Below are 22,982 nucleotides of genomic sequence, written 5' to 3'. Positions count from 1 at the left end.
ATGAGTTCAACCAGACTGAAGATTACGCATGACGACAACTAGTCTAATCTGATTGAATCAAACAACACCACAGCTTAACACAGACAACAAGTTTTTTGAGCCTTAAAATAAACACAGAAAAACAAGGTCATTGCAAGTTTTCTTTTCTGAAAACGTGTGTTCCATCCAAATTATCTTGGTCGTCCTTGCTTTTGGTGGATAAGTTAACACGAGTAAAGTTTTCCTGCAAGTAGCAACGCAATGATGAAGCTGGTACTGTGTTAAGTTGGAGAAAGCCTGTCCTGTTTTGGTCACAATTTGGAACATTAAACATCCCTACCAAAGACCCTCTCAGCCCATTCTAGCTCTTGCCTGGGTGCACACGGATTTCGAACCGTGGCATTAGGCGCATTTTGGTCCTTATTCATGACTGTCAACATAGGCTTCAAAAGCCATTCCAACTTTCTTTAAGACTCATTTTAGCCATTGAAAGTATTGACTGTTTGGACACAAATTTAATAGAAGATCAGCAGAAATGACCCTTATTTGAGGTCTATAACAGATTTTTTGAACTACGTTGTAATTAACTTTCCCTGTAGCTCACACCGCAATTTTTGTTGCAAGACAAGTTTCGAAAAGGGTAAAGTATACGCTCAACTTGCTAGACTTGCAACACATCAAGCTGCAGGAAACATAATCAAAGTCGACAGTACTTAATGTTGCACATTGACGCTTCCCTCTTTCCTTAATAGCATATATCCTCCCCCGCCCCGCCCCTCACCCCCTACAAGAAGCTAGGAAACCATCGGTCCTATCATACTGACTAGCCTTTGCAAATGAGCCCGCAGTGACCTAGAATGAAACACTTAAGTTTGATTCAAAACAACTGTGTTGCCATCTAGCATCATAAAATCCTTTCTGGCCGTGAGTGCATTGTAATGCAGACAGTAAAGGCTCGCTCGTAGCTCCTATGAAAATTTTGGGCACTCTGAGTCGGGCTCTTTGCGACACACACCTTATCCTCTTGAGCACGTGGGTTCATTGTTAGGTCGTCCCTCAGTAGTTGACATAAGTTGACAGTAGTTGGCGTACGGGGTCCTACTGGAGACGTTGCAAACTAACCCATAACCAAACATCCGTTAATGAAGTGACACCTTGCTACGCAAGGATAGGATCATAACAGTGAATTTTCGTTGCTGACAAACGCAGGTTAGAGTAAAACTGATAATTAATATCCCCATTCGACCTTCGTATATCCTTGGGTCTGAGTTTTCGTTCTCCCAGTAAATGCCAGAGGATAGAAAAAAAAAAGTGAAGAAAAAAAAATACCATGAATCGAGCTTTAGTGCCATTATTAATTTTAGTAATACAGACTGCAAAAGCTTCATTAGAGAATAATAGTGCATAGATGAAACTTTGGGGATAAGCTTAAAGAATTTTAAGCTGAGGAAGGTTAACTGAACAGTAACAGTCTGAAAACAATTCATGCTCCGGTTACGAAGAACAGCTTGCATTTCTTCCTGTCTGGTGGCAACGATTGAGGTTGAAATATCTCTAGTACAGTTTGCAAAAGCATGTAGGGCGGAAACCGGATCAGGCGAAAGATTCAGTTTAAAGTTTAAAGTTTTGATTATGACATAATTTTTTCCAATATCACCGATCCGAAAATGCTGGAAAATACTGCAAAACAGTTCCTTGGTGACTTAAAGGTGGTGCTGAGCGTTCCCAACCGTAGTCTGAACAGCCCAGTTCATCGTCACGAAAACAAAAACCTTCGTTTACCGTCCCTTTGTAAATATTCATACTCATCTTTCTGTGCACTAGTGTAGAAAATATAGATTTGCACGTAGATTTAATATCCTTCCACACATCTTCGAATACTACGAAGTAAAATCATACTGACACGGGTTAGCTGTTGAGGTTGACACGGGTTAGATTTGAGATTTTTCTGGCATTTTTCTTGGCAACTGGAAACGTTTGACATTGAAGATAGCAAAGACAATAAAGAGCCATATATTCAGTGAGTATTCGTGAATGCTAAATATTTCTTTTACCGAAAAGGCTATCTCATGACAGACGGATATATAATTTGTTCGTGACAGAAAAAAAGAACTATTAAAAAACGTGAATTTTCGTGAATTTACAATCTAGTAACTCTGGCGGGAATGATTAATCCAGATTATGGCTCTAAATGTTATCCAGCATTCTAAAATCTATTCGTTTCCACTCCGCTTGTATTCTTGCGGAGGTCAGCGACTAGGGTTAACATTTGCCATTGTAAAATAATGCACACCAAATATTATGTGGTTTTCTTCGATGAAAACAACTCAGCAACAAAGGCACCAACAGGAGCCCAGCAGGGTTTCAGGCTATCAGGGAAGTAGCCATTAAAGTTATGTTAAGATGCCCAACACACCTTCGAACATTAAATTGATCTTGTGACAGAGTTTTCGATCCGGTCTTGTTCTTACTCTTGTCTGTACCTGTTGGCTTCATTGATGGTCGCAATAATCAAACTTTTTGAGATTCTGGCTACCAATTCAATGACAACCATTTCCGTGACAGAGCTTGCTTTTCTTAGCGCCAACAGTACATACATGTTGCTGCGGAGCCGAATCCCTGGCTTTCTTCTTAAACACCACTGTAGGCTCCACACAGCGTTCAACGAAAGAATCGAATTAGACGATCAATTTTAGCGGGAATTGACCTGCGCAGTGAATTCAGCTTGAATTTCTGAAACTTCACAACGTTAGTTCAAAATGGCGGAATTCAACGTTTGTAGCGGTTTCTTTTTGCCAGTGGATTGGAATGATTATTCTTACTTGAACTCTGCTGTGCCTCATGATCACAAGGATTGCTAAATGGTAAGTTCTTCATTGTGCTTACCCAATCCTATCCGGATATTTATCTGAACCATGAACCAGGCCTCACAAAGCTAATTTCCATAATAAAGCACGCTTTATGATTTCCATAATATTGCACGCTCTCGAGGAAGCAAGAAGAATTCTATCAGTCATGTCTGAGGTCGAAAGCAATTAGCATTCCCTTGCTAGACAATTAAGACAATTACAGTCCATGACTGGGTTAACATCAACAGATATAGCTTCAGTTACCATTCATTATTAGTGCTGACCAACCAGTCAGTTTAATTTAAAATAAGTGTTCCAAACGTACTAAAATCTATAAGGAACGATATAACAGATCGACAATAAATTGCATGTCGATCCTTTCGAGATTTTCCGGGTCTTAAGTTCATGGATGTTTATTATTCCGGAATCATTAATTGCCCGGCCCCTGAATATGTCAAAAATCTTGCTTATCAACACTGCTCGATTAAATAATTCATCCTTTCGCTGAATTATTCTCTCATATTTGGTTAGACACAGCTTGGAATAAGTTCTTTTCTAATTCTTGCTCTTCCTTCACAAAAAGACCAGTGCCGTAACTGAAACTGAAGAATAGCAACACACGGCCGCGTTCCTTGATTGCGTGCTACTTAAATTAGAGGCCATTAGCTTTTGATCCCACTGATATACACAACCTTGAGGAAAATCTATGGGTAAAATGAAGTTGTGTTCATCATCATAATTTAGGTTGCACTAATTAAGCTCATTGGAACGTGGAGAAGCTATTCTCCAATTCAATCATCCTTAAGATTCGCTTGTGGAAATTCCTTTGCCGGATGTTCCCATGACATTCAGTGTGCCAACTTCGCTGGCTATCCGATGATCAATCAGCTTGTTTCGGTTTTCTGGTATAGATTCAACGCACTTATCCATTCGGGCCCCTGACTGGGATTTAAGATTTTCTTTCTCTCTGTCTTCCTCACTCTCTATGTATAGTATGTATCTTTAACACAATCACGAAGAGAATGCCATGGCCAGTGCATGAGAGTCTGTTACAATCGTTGATCAAACAAAGAAATGTATGGATACAAGAAGCTAAATTGTCTTCATTGACGGGTCTTCATTGTGGGTTTAAAAACGGCGGCGTCAGAAACAATTCGAGTAAAACGTTTGATTCACAACACTGCTTAGCAAGATCTTGACTGCTCATGAAATCAAACTAACGCGGGAAAAGTAAGGAAAATGTGCACGGTCGAACGCGTATTTGAATCGAAGGGCTGTTTTTGGGTAACACCATTTAGTGCTTATACACTGGAGCATTCATCCATCAAAAGGTGAATATAGTGTTGCTGGTTAATTATGTAGGAAGTAAATCGGCTTGCTTGCTGAATTAACTTGGAGTAGCCACTGGTATGAAAACCGCCGAAGACTTGATGGAATCGCTGCCCTGCTGTCATTAAAATCCCTGATCATGATAGAACTGGGAGACAATACACTCAAGGCGCACGAAACTGAAAGTCAATCCAGTTTGTGTTAACATTGACAGAAACTCAACATTACAATTACTCCAAGAAGTCGATTCACAACACTTCTTAGCAAGCTCTTGACTTTTCATGAAATCAAACTAACGCGGGAAAAGTAAGGAAAATTTGCACGGTAAAACGCGTATTTGAATCGAAGGGCTGTTTTTGGGTGACACCATTTAGTGCTCATACGCTGGATCATTCATCCACCAAAAGGTGAACATAGCGTTACTGGTTAATTACGTAGAAAGTAAATCGGCTTGCTTGCTGAATTAACTTAAAGTAACCACTGGTATGAAAACCGCCGAAGATTTGACGGCATCGCTGACCTGTTGTCATTAAATTCCCTGATCATGATAGAACTGGGAGACAATACACTCAAGGAGCACGAAACTGAAAGTCAATCCAGTTCGTGTTAACATTAACAGAAACTCAACATAACAACTCCAAGGAGTCGAGTCCATGATTATCTGTGAATTTATCACAACGAACAAGTCTGTTCAATTGATCTAATGGAAGCAGACTTTTACGGCTGCTTATTCTGACAGGGGTACACGAGCTTTAACTTCACTTCGAAAGTCATATGGCATGGGTTTTCAGTAACTAACTGTTACACTGTTAGGAAGGAAGCTATCGTATTTTAACTTGTTTTCTAAAATCTATTTTCCAATTTATGGAGGTTAGGTGCAAGGTTAGAATCTACAACTGATCCTTTTCAACTATCGCACACAATACTATTAACTGAAAGTGATCAGTTCTATTAATGAAAAGAAACAAACTTAAAGAAAGCCCTCCACCAAGAAAACGAAACAAAACTGAAAGAGCCTACCAGGCCTAGGGTTTCTAGGTTACGGACATGATCAATTTCGTTCGTTCAAGATTGGGGTATGACTTTGGTCTAATTAAGCCTGTTTCAGAACTTCCTTACCAAATCGAACCGATTCGAACATAACGCGATGCCGCAGTGAGTTAACCGACTGCCAACAGATCGTGTTACAGTATTAAACCTTCCATAAATTGGTTTTAGATCCTTTACAATATGACAGTAAGCGTCAAATGCTCTGAAATCTTGATTACAGCAGTTAGAACGCAAAAATTATATTTGAGAACTATTTCAGTTCACAAGGTTTCTCCTTCGTGTCATTGATTATACATTCTGTGTATTCGTTTCCACAATCAGTAAGATTAAACTGTAACAATTACACATGTGATCTACGTATTTTGTACAACAAATCGTTACTTTGATGCTGCAAGTTCACGAGTTTTCAGCGTCTTTCAACAGACACACTATAAAATGAGACACTAATTTAATTTGCTTTTGCAAGAAAATTCTACATTAAAAGATTACTCCAGCAAAAATTGGTGAACTTAATGCGTCTATCTGTAGTTGACCATCAACTTGATTATACGTATGATCACGGATACAGCAAAAGACATTATGATAGCCATTGTCAGACAGTCGACAATGCAACATTTCACAGTCTTTTCCCAGCTGTCATTTTGATCCAGCTGCTTGTACCTAACGAATGTCTTAAATTTTAGAAAGTTCTTGTATCGAGAAAGCTGAAATGTTTAGCTTGTCAAGACGGCATGGGACAAAAAGAAAAGCCTGAAGATCCGACGAATCGAGTCTAGCATACGGTCCTGTTAATGTTTCCTCTATTTGGAGATGAAACGTACGTTTTATTTTCCACTGTAATGTTTCGTGGAGCTCCATGAGAAATTGCCGGCTTAAAATCACGACTACTTTTTGTACATTTAGACGATGTAGATGGCATGGATTTAAATGAGGTAACCAGTGAAAATTTTAGAAAGGCAGCGTAAATGAGTCGACCGTGATGAATAAAGTCATTTGATGACCGCCACTGTACCCCGCAAATTGACGAATATGTCCACTGTCCTTGGGTAATCCTTCCCAATAAAGTGAGTTTTTTTTTTTATAAATTTAAAGTCACCTTAACACATTTGGGAAAATTAAACAAGTATTCCAAATTGTGAAATCGAAAGTGAAAGCGGACTATCTATAAGCTTAATTACAAACCATTTGCTCTTGCTGTTCAGGGCCAGCCAGAACGATCGAGTTAGCCTTCATTTACCTTTCATTGTCTGTTGAATTATCAAAGTTATTCACTCTACAAGGACCAGCATTGCAAATTGCAAGATCATCATCACGACAAATTTATAGCTTCTTGGAAGCGTCACAACCTGTAGCCATTTTTCCACTGATTACACGTTTTGGATCACGGCTGCGGATGAGGAAGACGCTTACCTCAGTCCGTGGGCATGCATTTATTTCCATGGAATCTTCGTAGTCAGCAATACTGCTCTACCGGGAAATAGCTTTTTGGTTCATCCTCTGAGTTGTCTAAACATCTGAAAAAAAGCGACCCTTCCTCCTTCTCGTCCGTCCGTCCGTCGCTACAGAGGTGGCTGTATGTGGTTCAGTTACGTAGCAGCACTGATTTTGTCGATGCCTAAGTTCGGGCTGTTAAATTTTAATAGTGCACCGCCACCTAAACTACAATAAAATATACTCTACTTAACCAAAAACATGAAGGACTGAAAAAAGCGGCAAGTAAAATAAGATAATTTAACCTCAGAAGAAAGTTTTGACTTAATGGGCAATCACGCGAGCTAGAAAAATTAAGATCAATTATCCAAACAATCTTTCTCTACGAAAGGTGAGTTCAATTAACCCAGTAAGCATGGGGATTTAGTTAGGCTATTTGACCGTGCAATTATACCTTTCCCCAAAAAAATTTATTCACATACAAGAGAGTTAGCTCACATGCTGCGTAAACCAGATGATAAATCAGGTTGTTTGAACTATTTGAGAAATTATAATTCAGCCACACCAATCATCTTGAATAAAAATAAAAATCGTCTCTCTTTCCGATGGTTAACAAGAACAGGTTCTTCGGCATTAAACACATTGCGCATAATTCGCGATCATACAAAAAGTCGATCAAAGATTTACTCAAGTCTGGTTTGGTTTATACAACCTGGTGCTGTCGTAAAATTACCTGTTGTCTGTATACAGAGTGAGGTACAAAAGTCAAACGGCACTCTCGTCAAAATTACAAGATGGTTATAACAATCAATGAAAGTCTTGTAAGTTCCATAAGGCTGCGAGAGCGTATATTGCTCTTTGTTTCAGAAATATCTGCTTACCTTCGCGTTGGTTAGGTTTCGACGCCGGACATATCATCTTGCTGTATTTACAACATCCACCATTTTAGTCTTCCTCCCTGTAATAAGAAAGTAAGTACTTATTGAGTTGAGAAATCTGTCGTCTGTTGTAAAATTGAACTTTGTCCGTTGGATTGCACACATGGGGATGGGACAAGTGACGTATTTTCTGCCGTCGGGTTGTATCTACACAAAGGATATGGAGACCAAAAAGCTCACTAACCTAAAATCCATCCAAGTTTCCATCATGCGGAATGGAGGCGACATCGCAGCTTCAGAATTACATTAAATGAATTTGTTTTGCTTCATTTCATTTCATTTTATAACTGCAACGGAAATATCAAAAGAAAATAGTCAATCGTGAAACAATAATGGATTTAATGGAACCAAAATGCAAGAAAGTTTAAATAACATTAAGCTACTTCGATTGATGTTTAAATCCTTTCGAAGTCAGATTTTATTAGGTCAACACTTAATGGGCACCCAATGCAAAACATTGTAATCTTACATGCCATTTGCTATATTACGGCATCATTCCGCAGATCGATCTTCAAAGGAAAAATTATGAACTAATATAGAATTCGTCAATGAAGCTAATTATATCCTAAACCATGGGAAAAAAAACTCATGGAGAGCTTCACTGAATGGAATCCTAGTTGGTTCTCCATATCTTCGACTTGAAATCAACGATAGAAGTACATTCTCCGTCCGCGCTTTCCCCTAAATCAGTTCAATTTAGCTACTCTGATAAACGAAGGAGAAATGTGAGATTGAAAGTACGAAAAAATGAATACCGCCGCAAGGGAATTTCCACCCGAACATGAAGATTATAACCTAAGAAGAGTCGTAATGATACCATCCTTTTAGAGCCAGATGATCCTGAGAAGAAAGTTTGCCGTTTTGAGACAAAAGAATCTTCTTTTTCTAACGTCAATTGACATGAACTTTGCGCCACGCAAGCGACAAATCATATACCCAACAAACAGTCCTAATAAAAACTATTTTTTTGTAATATGTTTTCCTCCTTCAGGAGGTCAGTGTAGATAACAACGTGCTTTCGCAAGCGCCTCATCCTGATTCATTATGTTGTCATGTCACGGCAGGCTCTTCTCGCAGTACTTACTTCTTAATATGAAGGTTTCCACCCATCTCTCTATCTAAACACCACTGAACAAGACAATGAGGCATAAACTACCTGTTTCCTCGGGCCTTAATTTGTGTTACATGGAACCCGTACAGAGACAACACTGAATATGAAAACCCGTTAATCCTTCTGGGAACCGTTTGAGAGAAAAGCCCCGCTTCTACTCTGTAAACATTTAAAGGTGTTCGTTTTTAAAATAATTTTTGCGGCAAGGTGTGCGGCAAGGTTCAATTTCTTCGCATAGATATATCCCACATTATACGGATCGAGGGATCCCTTTCACCGTGGTAGTGGATTCCAGGCCATAAATTGGCCCAATTCAATATATTATATAACAAGAATCAACGCTCCGAATTTTGCCGACTATATCATTGCTCTGGTGGTGTACGTTTACGACCGCTAAAGTCGTGTGACTTTGAAAATAACACCAATATTTTATGAGCAGTCAAAACCAGTGTTCTTTAATTCTGATCATTTTAAATTTCATCTATTAAAGTCATTTCATTCTAAAGTCTGCAAAGAGCAAGTAAACCTTGCACTTTAGCTATTCGATTGCTTTACATAAAATCTGTCAGCTTAAAATCTAGCATAGCGGGCCAACAAAGTTTTAACATTTTAATGGCAACGGAGTCCAATCAATTTAAAAACAACTCTTAAGTAGTCCTAATTACAACTCGCTGTTTCCAGCATGACATACGCCATGTTGTCCAAAAACTGTCCTCCGGCATTCCGGAAATAGAACTGCTCACCTACACTATCGATTTGTTATGTTGAGTGCTTGGCAAACTGTTTCGAACTAAACTTCATTTTGCGGCGTCGGCTAGATCAATGTTGCTTTTGGGCTGCCAGCCAGCAGCAAATTAAGTTACGGCACTTGGAAACATTTCTGCCGTGATACTGCACTGATTCAAGGGATTCGATTATAGATTACACTCTGCTATGCTAACAATGTTAATGTTTCTACAGTTATTCATAAAATCATGGCTTTGTTTACATGCTGTATAAAGAAAGCAGGGAAGTTGTAGCCTATAGACCATGTTAAGTTTTCGATTGAGTACAGAGGAAACTTGTTGATTGTGATTCTTTTAGTAGTTGCTGCAGCTCACAATCATTTGACTGATTTAACATTTGCAACGCGGTCAGAAGGGTAAACACCACTGATTACTACAAATTCTTCAAATGAAAATTACTATAAAGCGAATAAAAGTTAGCAGTTGTAGACTGAGATGAAATGTTTCAATCAAACGTGCAACACACCAGCGCAGAAGCAGGTCTTGGTGTCCTAATTATGGCATCACAATGCAATATATAAGTCGATGCAAAAATCGCACAAGTATTCATGCTATACACTTTAGTACCAGCTTCTTAAAAAAAATATCCCAAAATATTTGTAGGAGTCACCTGACTCCAATAGTCACTGAACGCTAGTACTTGTACAACTGAATATTACCGAAAAATTCGGTGGTCTATGCTTTTACTCCCAAATAATAAATACTGATAATAAAAAAGCATGTAATTAATGTCCTTGTGCTACTATGACCCAAACACTATTTTGTAAAGCTTTGGTAAAGTCACAGTCATTTAAATAGAAGTCAACTGGGAAGAATTTATGAAGCCACAAAACGAATGAAAGAGTTTAACAAAGTCAGAAAGCGAGCAACAGTCGATACTACAACTGAAGCAAGCTCTCTATTAATAAATCTATCTGCACTTCTACATTCAATTCATGGCATTTAATTTCTTGTAACAGTACTAGCTAATGAAATGTTTTCACCACCGCAAACTTATCTCGAATCGTCCTCTTCTTCCATAAGTCGTGTATTGTAAACATAGTTGCTGAAGTTTATTCACAAAAGACGACTGAGAATTCTTCTGTAGCTATAATCGGTCGCGAAAAAAGCTGTGCAATAATACCACCCCCCAGGTTTATTTCCCCTTTTTATATAGACCTCCGGCTCGGCCTTGTACTGGCTGTAGAATCAAACTTAAAATTCGATAATCAAACAGCAAATCATATTCTATAAATAAATACCAAAAAAACTTCTCTAATTTCCATCCATTTGTAAACTTAATATGCGATTTTCATTTCAACGTCTTAGTAAAGTTCCGGGGGAAGCCTTTATTGGAAATATCGCGCAAGTTTGAACTCTACACAAATCAAAACATGTTGCTTTTTTTTGGCACAAACCTATCATTGTTAAACGCATTTAATGGCATCAGTGTTTCAGTGAAGGCACAAACGCAATAGTATAAATAATTCAAGGTTAGGGAATTACAGAAAATCATGATTCGGATCACCATACGACGTGAAAAGATGTCAAGGAAAAGAGAATAACTGCGTTACAAAAACATTTCCTTCAGCATTTCGTCTCGGTTTTTCTTTCAGAGCTCTGTAAATAACCCACTTGACCTCTCGTTCACGACTCTGTATCAAAGAAGCATGCAAGCTGTCTTTGTGGTCCGGTCTTTGTCAGAAGAATTTGATCTAATTTGCGTCCTGTCAAATTTGTCAAATTGTCTGTCAAATTTGCGACCTGTTTTTCGGACTAAATTATAACAAAATCCTTAGCAGTATAAACATGCCAATCACCTCACCTAGTCAATGGCCAGCAAATGGAACAATTCTTCAACAACCACATTCAATTACAGATACAGAATGATTTCTGGGCTACCTTCATTTTCAACTTCCACAAAACTTGATCTCGATGTGGTTAAAATTTTCTTTTAAGTATGTCAATATATCTCCAATATACACTTATGTCCAGAAATACACCTTACCCTGAATTTGGGTACTTCATAAAAAAACAGACCTTTTTGTCACTTTCGTATTACTTTATGTTTGACAGAATTATTTGTGTTTTAATAAGAATTAAGGTTAGGGGCCACCTTGTGATGTCTATCATACAGTTCATGAATCTCATTAGCGTGCCTTTCTGGACATTCAATATAAGCATATTCACCGATTACTATTTGTTGTTCTGCGACTATCCAACAATTTGTGCAGCAAACTTCATTTCAAGCCGGACGCTTAAAAACAAATATCTTCTGGGCTCTATTTATTTCTACACAATTTCTTGCCTTTAAATATAACGTGAACGAGAACTGACAACTTCGAACAGGGTCTAAATTCTGAGTTCACGGCCTTCTCTGAATCGGTCTAGAAGTCTGTGTTAGTGATGGTATAGTTTCAAAGAAAGTGGAGTAACAAAAAGAAAAAAAAAATACTGGTTGATAATTTTGAAACCCTCATGCCAGGTCTTTTAGTATTTTAAGAGAAGAAGCTGCAATTTCCAAAACGATCATAAACTCTATATTTTTTTTAAATTATATATTTACTTCATCTTTATCTTTTTATATCATTTTTGTTTTATTTTCCTCTTGCGCTGTTGCTCTGCGAGGTAGATCTCTTCCCGTGAAGCCTGCTTTCGAGTTCGAAACACTTATTAAATCCTAGTAAGCTCTTCTATTTTGAAAGAAAAGTTGTGACAGTACAGGCAATAGTTTGAAGCTGAATAATTCGGTACTGTCTCTTTTGTGAGGTCATTTCGGTGTCAAGGTTGTGATCAGTCACAAATTACTCAGTCACATTTCTAATTTCGGCCACAAGGCTTAGTTTTTCGAATGCCATCATTTGAGTAAATAAATCTGCAGCATTTTGTGAAAGTGTAATCCAAAAACCATGTAGTATGTATTGAAATCTGAGATGAAACAAGTAAGTTTACCCATTTAAAACTACTACGGCTACATACATTTGAATGTTAACATTCAACAATTAACGAGTACTTATTGTCTACATGTGAGGAGAGAAGAAAACGTATATTTGCTTACTTTACAACAAAATGATGCCATGCAGTGAATGTAGCTTCTCTGCTAAGCTTTTCCCAAGTTGCATTTCTGTTGCTTTCGCTGTTCCAACTCTCGTGTTCTGTTAGCAGTAGTAAGCCAAGCCACGTGCATTGAATAAACTGATGTCAACCACAACTTTGGAAGTTGCACGATTCTTTCCACGCGATATCTTCAAGGCAGCCAAATTTTTCGTATCGACTAACAGCAAATGCTCCAAATGACTTTACGCCATGTAGTACTGGCTAGATCGAGGCAACAGCCGACTTCAGTTGCCATTTCGCTGGCAAGTAAGCTTCCAAAGTAAACATGTAACTTCAGTTAATGTCCGATAGAGCCAAGGTGACTGATTCAGTTGCCCGGCAACTGAAAATCAGTTAATTTGCGCTTTCTAATTGCGCTATCGTGGTTAGCTGGTCAAACCGGCATCAAGCTTACGGCGAGATATACTTATGTGTGTGGACGCTGGGCGTTAAAGTTCTCCCTTCAGTTATCCGGAATACGAAATTCCTGTTACAAGTCTATAAGATCCGTACACTTTCTTGCCCTTCTGAATATGCCATGCCACGTCCTTATATTTGTCGTATATATGACTTTAAGGAACCGTATGACGATCATTCCATGCAGAAGCAAGAACATGCTTTTTGTCGTGGTCCAACGACTGCTCATCGTTCTTTGCGTTCTTTGGGCTGGGCTCCAATAGTGATCAGCATCAGGTTTCTCCCTTAGACATCACTACTTGATCAAACATGTATTTAGTGAGAATTAAAGGCATGATCAACAAACATGAAATGCATGGGTATTTAAGCAAATTCTCCCAACTGGTACCAAAGGGAATATATGTGGAACAATTAGGAGAATTTGGATGTTGATACTGAAGCTTAAGGGGTTAATTTCAGTAGAGTTGACACATGGGAGTTTGACATGACAAGAACGCACACAACTGATCGTTTTTTCTGATAATGTCAGTGCCAGAAATTCACAGCCATGACCCGATGTCTCTAAAGTTTCCGTGAGACAAAGCCTTGTTGGCAAGAATCTGCCTCGAATCACGAGACAAAACAGGAAATCAATAATGGATCCTTGCCATTGAACCATTGCCGAAAACATATCACCTAGTGACATATAAAATTTATTTTGAAAAGCTGCCATCTTGGATCAGCTTTTGCTTACTATCTTACTATCTTGGAAGTCTCGATTTCTTTAAAACTGGAGAAAACCATCCAAATTAACTCAAATTTTATGAAAACCAATAAATAAATGCTAGAAAGGTGATAATTAGGTAAGTAGGTAGGTCAAATAGCAAGAATCCAAATTTTTAAAACTGAGCAGCGATCGTTGACAAAAAAAAGAGAACTACAATGAGGATATAAATGAACCGCTGGAATATGTGCATGTTCCGGTACTCATATGAGGACTACCGGCCAGTGACAGAGCAAAATCCGCTTTGGATAGGGAATTCTTTAGTTCAGCACAGTATGTACTTGTTGTATTACTTATGGTGGATTTGATCCCTATTCAACAAACCAGAAAGCAAAAACAAAAGGCATGACCACTCATGCACAAAGAGCGGACCTTTGATCGTCAATGAGCGGGCGTCGAAGCACAGGCAGCTGAAGCTCATGTGATGAGAACGTGCACTGAGTATTGTCTGAGTTAAATTAGTAGGAACTTGACCTTTCCGTGAAAACGATCGGTTTAACAAATAAAGAAGCCTCGACCGTGTTCTGTTCTATTGTAAAAAGCACGCAGGAAGCGTCTTGAGCACGAAAGAAGTGTACATGGAAACACGAGACGTACGTAGTCGAGTGTTTCCCCCTACTTCTTGAGTGCTCCAGCCGCTTCCTAAGTGCTTTACAACAGCACAAAGGACAGTCGAGGCTTCTTCATTTGTTTTATGATAAAGAATCATTTTATTTCTCCACGCATTCACGCTCATTTTCAAAACAAACTTTCTTTTCCAAACGAACAGTAGTGGCGTCAGCGTGCATCTGTACTCTCATCTCCCTCATAAATTACGCTAAAATAAGCCAATCACAATCCTTGTTAGAATGCTTCAAACAATTTGATTGGTTGAACAAGACGAAAGCTGTAAAACATGTTGAAGCAAAACATCAAAGTTCACAAACTTTGCCTAGTTTGAAAGTAACGCCAGTGCTTCTTCAGAGTTTTTCCGTTTAAAATTCACGATGAAAAAGTAAAATGTATTTTTTTTTTTTAGTTCTCTAGAGTCTCTCCTGGCGAGCAACCGCAAGCCAAAGAGCCAGAGGACTCTGGGTACGAGAATGGGCGCTGGCCAAAAGAGTCGCGGTACTGGGGACAAAAATGATGACATGTTATTGATTGATTGTTTTTTAATTTTCTTTTACAGACTTCTCTATTTTTTAACGCTTTAACGTTGGTGTTAAAAGGCACACGAATTTGAGATGTTCTCTTTTAAAGAATTATTTGATTGTGACTGGAAGATGGATGTAGACACCACTGAAAATAACCAGCACTACGCATTAATGATTACAAGTGGGACGCCTGTGAAACAGGAAAAGGGAGAGTCATTCTCCCAAGCGACCTATCATCACACCGCTCCATTGCCACAGGGTCCAAACCCCTATACAGACCCTTTGGGTTGTATAAAAATAACCAATGTCTGCGGATCTTTACCTGACGATTTCTATGAAGAATTCAGCGAGAACCAGATTGATAGGCGCTTTGTTCAACTGCCACCGATGACAGAAGTTGGTACTAGGATCCAGGAGCGCATTTTCAGGTCAATGTACCCTGTAGAGATAGAGGTGAGAATCTTATCCAAGTGTTTATGTAAAGCTCAATGAAATCACCAGGAACAAGGACCAAGGAACAACTTAAACTTAAGGTCCTGAGATGACAGTGGAGTCCGCCAATGCGTGGCTATTTCTCCAACTTTTTAGCTACCATTTCATTGTAGATATTTTAGCTTAAATGTTTTCCCTACAGTGAACAACGTTTCATTACCGTTACGTTAGGGTGTTACTGCTCTTGGGCACTATCTCCTCTCCATGCTTTCCAATCCACATCTATCTAAAGGATGTGTCACCGGGCTTCAGTATTTTATGGAGCATGAAAATTATTCCCGTATTTGATTGATTGATTGGTTGGTTGATTAATTTATTGGTTGACTGGTTGGTTGGTTTATTGATTGATTGATTGATTGATTGATTGATTGATTGATTGGTTGGTTGGTGGGTTGATTGATTGATTGATTGATTGATTGATTGATTGATTGATTGATTGATTGGTTGGTTGGTGGGTTGATTGATTGATTGATTGATTGATTGATTGATTGATTGATTGATTGATTGATTGGCTGGTTGGTTGGATGGTTGGTTGGTTGATTGGTTGATTGCTTACTTGATTGATTAATTGATTGATTGATTTATTGATTGATTGATTAATTGATTGGCTTTTTTAGTAACACTCCTAAGGCGTTCTTCTTCTCCATACAACAAGTTATATAATTCGGTAAGACATGTTATGACAGCCTTCTGACAGCTGTTTTAAAAAATACAGTTAAATGGAAATTTCAACAGCTTAACAAAGAAAAAAAACGCAAAAAGATAAGAAAAATATTGCCGACAGAATTAAAAACTGTGGTTTTCTTTTTGTGGAAAAACTGCTGTCAACCTTTTAGTGGAAGGCAATATAACTTTATCCATTGATATTATCGTAACTTTTCGCGAAAACTTCTAATTGCACAAATGTTACAAGAATGTGAATTCAAGGCAAGAAAACTTTGAGTGTGGACGATTTAATCCAGGAATAAAATTAGCTGGCTTGAACTGTCTGATTATAATTTAATTACAATTCTGTTATAATTGAACTGTATTAAGAGTGAGTGAGAAGAGTCTTGACTAATCAATCAAACAATCAATCAATCAATCGATCTGGTACCACCTAATTTATCGTTTCCTGTGTAGGAAATCGTCTCTGAAGATGAAGACAGTCCAGTAACTCATGTGACTTGTAAAGCCAAATTGCCTCTGTACCACTTAAGTAACCAGATGCAAACAACAAGCTTCCAGATGCAAGGCATCAAAAACAGCGCAGCACCGGCGGTCTACCAACCGTTATATAATTACAGTGGTGGTTACCGTCCACGGGGATACCAACAGGATCCACAGCAGTCTATTCACGCTTCAATCAGTAGCGCTGATCCTAATAACTACAGTTGCCCTGCCAGGTGCCCCTGTGTTTGCCACGTGTCATCTTCAAGCCTTTTATTCTAACTTGGCAGTCTTTGATGAGGAAAACCAGCGTCCCTGTGTAATTATGACGCCCGTGAACCGTGGGAATGAAGCAACTTCGATTGTGACTCATGTCCCTTTACAGGTAAAGGAGCATGAGAAATTTCTTGTTAACTGTTCACAATGAAATAAAACCAACGGAACAGGAAGAAAGTCTTGTGACCCAGGACAAAAAATATTTCGCCCTAAAAATGTTTGCGTGAAAGCAGAGGTAAAACTATAATTGTTTTGTTTGTTTGTTGTTTTTTCTTTAATTTCGAAATACCAATGTTTAGGCCATAAGAAAGACCAGCAATAGGTGTTCAGTAGCTTCCAGCCAACGGTCCCGTTAATGACTTTATGTAAAGATCCGGCAAAAAAACTCACAAACATTGACTGCCTCAAAATTTGACTCTAAAGGAGTGACAGGATTGTAACAGTGCTAACTCAGCTATATTGTAAAAAACTTTATTTTAAACAGATTGATGGCCACCTTTTCAAGCCCTCGGGAATCTCCACGGAGCGGAGAACTAACCAAATGGTAAGTACTGGAAAACTAGATTTTTCTCCTGTCTCTGTTTTCACCCATCCACACTAGAAACGAAGCGTTTTCAAAAGTCTCCGATTTCATCGGCGTTTTCGAGCGTTTTAGTGTGGACGACAGGTGAAAACGCATGAGTATGCTCAATTTCTTGAAAGAATTTATTTATTTATGATACCTTTGTCCTCGTATAATCCAAACACAATGTGAGATGACGGGACTAACATTGTATTTACAATAACGGTGTAATCAATAACATGTGAATAATGGATGTTGAACTATGGGCTATAGGTCTCAAACAAACAGTCGTCTTGGTAACCAAGCGTTTCCTTCGTAGCCAAGGCGCGGTGGCTAAGCGCTTGCTGTTATGCCCAAAAAAACGACTGCGCGGGAAACGGTTTAACTGTTGCTAGGAGATTTGAGCTACTGGCCAATTACTGGGGGTAAAATACAATAGATATTGTTTTTCAAATTCCTTCTCAGCTGGTAAGTGGAACAAACTCCTTCTACCCCTTGCTAGTTGCAAAATGTGACAGAAAGATGACTCTTCCAACAGGAAAGGAGTCGAAAACAGTTTGATGAAATATTGATAAAATATACCATTTTGAAATAACATAACTATGACCCGACTGATACATTTGGGCTTTGAAATATGCTTCGTTTGTTGGATTGCTGTAGGGCTAACTGTTTTTTGAAATCAATGACAAATGTTTTCAGTTGGATGTAGTGGGTAGAAGTAGACAAACAAAGCAAAAATTTGCATACATAAGATTTTATTTAGGACTTTCGCAAACATTACTTGTTGAATTTCAGTTTCTTCTTAGCTCGAGAGAGCGCCAACTCCGGCCTCTTTAATTTGGATGGCTTCAATGTCGGATGAAGCTCGATTAAGCGATGAAATCACAGCAATCGCTTTTCAAACCATGCAATGCTGAATACAAATCGAACACTAGAAACAGCTTTCAAGCACTGAACGCAAGTAAATGGATTTTAAACGACGATATTTTTCTCCGAACCTGAAAGGAAGTTAGTTTGTCATTCCATGGCAAGGGATTCAAAACAAAAAAACGAAATATTCCGATGAAAACATCTTCCAACTATCCACTTACTTCGTAGCAACTCTTGACCATCTTGACCGAAATCCCTCCCACACCCCTTTTCGTTACCTGTGACTTGCAGCGCCTTTTCAGACTCCCGGAAGCGGGCACAATTTGCTTCCTTATATGGAGATGGGCATTGTAACTTCTTACGAGCTTTGTACGACTGATCGAGTTTGGTTCCTACCCAGGGGGTATTATGAGTTAACTCTCGTGCACTTAGCGCCCACGCCTGGGACGCCCGGTTACTAAGCCTAAATGAATACTGGCGGCATAGTTTTGAAACAAGTGGAGCGTTTTTCAAGCTTTTCTATAAGAAATATATATGGAGAAACTACTAGAATCGAATAATGAAACTTTATTTGAGATTTTTATTTAGTCGAAACCCATTTTTCCTATAGCCCATGCTAGGACCTTTACGATCATGCCCCTCTCTCCTTCTTTTTTCCCCTCTCCCGTTCCACTTCCGTAAGACTATAAGCTGGAATTGTTGGTAGCTCTTTTTCTCACCTGTCCTTGAGCGAAATGGCAATTTTTCTCATGCCGGAAGGTACTGTCGTATGCATTTTTTCTTTATCTTCTCTCTGGTTATGTAATGTATAACTTTAATGTTTATATAATAATACGAAGAACTTTGAAATAAGATGCTAAACAAATAGCCCAATTTTGATATATTAAAATTCAGCCTGAAACAACATCACTGCGAGGCGCCGGGAAATAAATTGTAGCGTTTATATGGGTTTATTCCCTGGAGCCTCGCAGTGATGTTTATTGTTTCTGGCTGAATTTCAATATATCAAGATTGGTCCATTCAAACGCTCACAACTCGACACAACATATTGCATTAACGTGACATGTATTTGTTTGATGACTGGCAGCCAGATCTTAATCCAGTCTTTCTTTTAGAGACAACACTGTGGTAAGCGATCACTACAACCTTTCTTTGCGCCTCTGAAATGTAATCAAAACTATTTCTTGAAAATCTTGGCTTCATTTAACATATTTTGTAACCATTTTTTTTTTCTTAACCAGCTTTCATTTGGGGGTCGAAAGTAGTTTCCGTTTGCTTTGGTTTTACTTTACTTCGCTCTGTGATTGGCTCAGCAGAGCAATACGCAGCCCTTAGAGCGGCTCACAGGACTGGCTGACAAAAACAAAAGCGGAGCAATCAACAAACGACAAAAACAATGGTCCCTCACTAACTGTGAAACAATGGAGCTGCGTGATATACAGGTCCAATGAAATTAGAAGTTCAATTCAAAGTCGCGCTTCTTCCTCAAGCCATGAGAAGCAATTGAACCAAAACCAATCCCTATTCTCACTATCTAACGCTATGTTCACACGGGACCGGTTCCAAATGGTTACGGTCTAAAAATTGTGGCGGATAGACCTTTTGTTCACACGGGACCTGCTCACCGTACGGTCAATCCGTTCCCGATCAGGGGCCTGTTTCTCGAAAGTCCCGGTAACTTACCAGGCCCGATAAGTTTTGTTTTAAATGTTTTTTCGCCGGTTACACAATAATTAAACAGATGGTACTTGGCCAATGTTTTCACAGAATTATAAGATTCTAAAATTTAGTATTCAAAGCTAACAAAAATTGACTTCTTTTAAGAAACATTTATCACCAAAATCACTTATCGGGCCCGATAAGTTACTGGGACTTTCGAGAAACGTTTCCCAGGTTCGATAACTGGACCTCAAGAAAAGCAGGTCCAGTTTTGGAACCGTTTCGGTCCCAAATGGATCTGTCACCGTGTAAACATCTGGACCGGTTCCTTTTGGTACTAGGAGCGCAGTTAAGCTTGGGTACTAGTTGAATTTATCGTACTTCGGTCTAGAAGTACATGAGGAGGCAAAAAGCCGTTGTTTTGGTCGGCATACTTCTTGGTTTAACTGCCTTAAGGCAGCTGACCGTCCTCCAAATGGCTGTTAATACAATATTCCATCGGAAATCTTAGAAGGATATCTTTCGAGAAACCTTTTAATGATGTCTTCATATTTTCTTTGAACAGTTTCCCAATCTTTTCCATTTGAAACCTCATAGGCTTTGTAATCTGTAATAACTTTTAAGAGAAGGGAATTCATCGTCCGTCTAGCTGAAGGCTTTATCTCCTTCCTCTATTGAATTAGCCTTCTTCGGCGCCAACGTGTATTCTGCGGATGCTTAACTGGTAGAAACAGCTGCTTTTCTTACTTCGATTGAGTACCGAACCATAACGGACCGGTCCCGTGTGGCCTGACGTTGATAAACGGAACGGTGCCTTGTCAACAGAAGTGTTCTGTTCCAGGATAGGGTCGGATCTATTTGGGACGGTCCCTTGTGAACATAGCCTAAATAACCACGAAACCAGCTTGCGCGCGCAACGCTGGTATGTTTGTAACTCCTCGGTGTTTTAAAGTCAATGCCACCCATGTCTCGTGGGACTTCATCTGCCTATTTAAGCAAACTATTCCTGCTCTTTGGTCCTTCTCGCCAAGTTACGCCGTTCTGGGATCTCAGAATGTTTCTTTACCCACCCACCTCCCCTTCGGCGACGTGTCCTACTTTCCGTTTCCTTGTCTTACGACCTTCTATCTTCGCAAAATCTCGCCTCCCAGTAAAGGCAGTGAGTGGTTGTAATGACAGTGAAAATGGTTTACGATTTGCTCCCGCTCTTGGCGCCAGTTACATGTGCTTGCTTCGAACTCTGATTGGTTCTTTGCGTAGTAGGTGTCAGAGTAATTGTTTTGGCTTTGGTTTTACGACTCTCAATTGAAAACTGCTCAGTACTTGATAGTTATCAATTTGTGTTCTTTGCTATAGAACGAAGATGATCCAGACTCTGACGATTCTGAAGAAGAAGAATATTTCCGACGGGCCATGAATGGGAAGCTAACCCGATTCAAGCTCGCTAAGGAGGACTGGGATAGGATTCCCCTCAGTACGTTTCCTAGCGGTGGGCGATTGCTAGGTGGGGACTGGACCCGAATCTTCTCCATCAAAGTGAAGAATAGCAACCCATGGTGCGATTTGCGCTTCAAGAACAACCACGTGAGATCGGCCAATTCCCGTAAGAGGCACTCTGCACCGTTTTTCAGAGGGGCTGGTGAATGCAGGCGTCCCGAATGTGGACTGAGAATTGCATTTGTCATTCATGAAGAGAGAGGAAAATACGTTGATGTCAAGTACATCGGAAATATCTGCCACAAAGTTCAGGCATGAAGTGACGTCACTGATGATTAGGAAGGAGCAAGCGATTTGTTGCCTGACTGAACCGTAATCACAAACTTTTAGTACGTTGATTCTTTTTTCCCAATTTGTTTTTTAGTGCAAAAATTTTGTTAGTAAAAAAAGAGAGAGAGAGAGATTTAGTTAAGCCACAACGTTCTATTTTTGACTGTATTGCCCTTTGAGGTAATAAAGTAAGAAAATAATTCCTTTTGATTTTTAAGGAGAAAAATATACCAATAATTATAGCCGAGAAGTCAGCCCATTTAGCATAACGAAGACAGATAAGATGTCAGACCGCAATCAGTTTGTTTTAGCACAATATGACGATCAGTTTTACTCAATCAACTGATGTACGCTTTACTAGAGCACAGTATTCTATGATAAGAGAATATGGCAATATAGACAAAGTAAAGAAAATAGTGATAGCACGATTATGAATAAAATAAATAAAAAATAAATACTTAATACTTGTAACGCGCATTTTAACATGGCGTGATGATCAGATCATGAATCCCTTAATTGTGAGCAGTTGTAGTTTTTCAAACAGAAACATTTGTTCAGATGGAAGATAACGCAGGATATTGTATTGTCCATGAATGATTTTTTTGTTTTTGTTTTGATTTCTCAGTGCTCTTAGCTACTTTGCACGGGAATGACAAAAAATTAAGGATAGATTCAATTAGGCTCTAATTTCCATTTGAATACTGGAAAAGACCATGGTTGCCATTTCTGAGCATAACAAGAGGAAGAATAAAGAGCTACCTAACATTTGCTATGAAGTGGATGTTAATAGTAATTTCCGTCAAATCCTCGCAGATGGGAAACTGGCTGCAGGAATTCCTGACACACCAGGTCGTTTACCGAGGAACAACTGACCCGCCCCGCGCAACAACATCATGAATTTTATTTGGGCGGTTTATTAGGAACCGTTGTTTCAACGCTGCAGCCCATATCATGCAGAAGTGTGGTCCCCAGACTCGAAATACGGAATCTTTCGTGTACTTGGTGTCGTTAGTGGGGACAACAAGCACGGCATTGAAATTCTTATGGTTGTTGCCAGGGGCCTTCGATCATCCTATGGAGAGCATCAGAAGCCATTGATACTCGCCGTTACAAACGAAGATGGTGGGAGTTCGATCGAAGCGTACAAGTCTCAAAAGTCCCACCAAAGAAAAAAGGGCACTGTGAACAGTGTACAGTAATTAGTGTGAAGCCAAAAATTCTATAATTCAGCTGGCTATTGTTGATGTACTATAGAGCATCTCTGTAGCCATCAGCCATGTATTTCCCCACGAAGCCGCTTTCTGGGTGGGTACAAAATGTTCGCTGCTCTCCGCATGTTTGCCTTGT

The 22,982-nt window shown here is 39.2% G+C and overlaps 3 protein-coding genes across 3 annotated transcripts in view; 2 read left to right on the top strand and 1 right to left on the bottom strand.

The window, feature by feature from the left end:
- Nucleotides 1-13,218, bottom strand: part of LOC146487164 (uncharacterized) — an 81,449-nt gene extending 68,231 nt beyond the window's left edge. The window contains exon 1 of the mRNA XM_085086151.1: nucleotides 12,510-13,218. The gene's annotated coding sequence lies outside the window, so the exon portion shown is untranslated. The remainder of the gene's footprint in view (nucleotides 1-12,509) is intronic.
- On the top strand, nucleotides 436-16,783 carry LOC146487163 (uncharacterized). The gene is made up of 3 exons (XM_085084729.1): nucleotides 436-1,188; nucleotides 14,896-15,313; nucleotides 16,475-16,783. The coding sequence occupies exons 2-3, from the start codon at nucleotides 14,951-14,953 to the stop codon at nucleotides 16,781-16,783; spliced, it is 672 nt and encodes a 223-aa protein (XP_084940855.1). The 5' UTR covers nucleotides 436-1,188; nucleotides 14,896-14,950.
- On the top strand, nucleotides 16,775-22,234 carry LOC146487162 (uncharacterized). Its single transcript, XM_085086192.1, has 3 exons — nucleotides 16,775-16,886; nucleotides 17,262-17,321; nucleotides 21,225-22,234. The coding sequence occupies exons 1-3, from the start codon at nucleotides 16,827-16,829 to the stop codon at nucleotides 21,621-21,623; spliced, it is 519 nt and encodes a 172-aa protein (XP_084942318.1). The 5' UTR covers nucleotides 16,775-16,826; the 3' UTR covers nucleotides 21,624-22,234.
- The last annotated feature ends 748 nt before the right edge of the window (nucleotides 22,235-22,982 follow it).

This window comes from Pavona decussata, unplaced genomic scaffold (genome assembly GCF_977016875.1).
Source record: "Pavona decussata unplaced genomic scaffold, jaPavDecu1.1 SCAFFOLD_16, whole genome shotgun sequence".
Taxonomy (NCBI): Eukaryota; Metazoa; Cnidaria; class Anthozoa; order Scleractinia; family Agariciidae; genus Pavona; species Pavona decussata.
This window is presented reverse-complemented; position numbering and strand designations above follow the sequence as displayed.

What these genes read in the sequence shown, in the direction of transcription:
- LOC146487163 (XM_085084729.1), top strand. Translation starts at nt 14,951, where the DNA reads ATGTTCTCTTTTAAAGAATTATTTGATTGTGACTGGAAGATGGATGTA. An exon ending in TGTACCCTGTAGAGATAGAG is followed by an intron (nt 15,314 to 16,474) that starts GTGAGAATCTTA and finishes TTTCCTGTGTAG; the next exon opens with GAAATCGTCTCTGAAGATGA.
- LOC146487162 (XM_085086192.1), top strand. Translation starts at nt 16,827, where the DNA reads ATGACGCCCGTGAACCGTGGGAATGAAGCAACTTCGATTGTGACTCAT. An exon ending in TGACTCATGTCCCTTTACAG is followed by an intron (nt 16,887 to 17,261) that starts GTAAAGGAGCAT and finishes TATTTTAAACAG; the next exon opens with ATTGATGGCCACCTTTTCAA. An exon ending in AGCGGAGAACTAACCAAATG is followed by an intron (nt 17,322 to 21,224) that starts GTAAGTACTGGA and finishes TCTTTGCTATAG; the next exon opens with AACGAAGATGATCCAGACTC.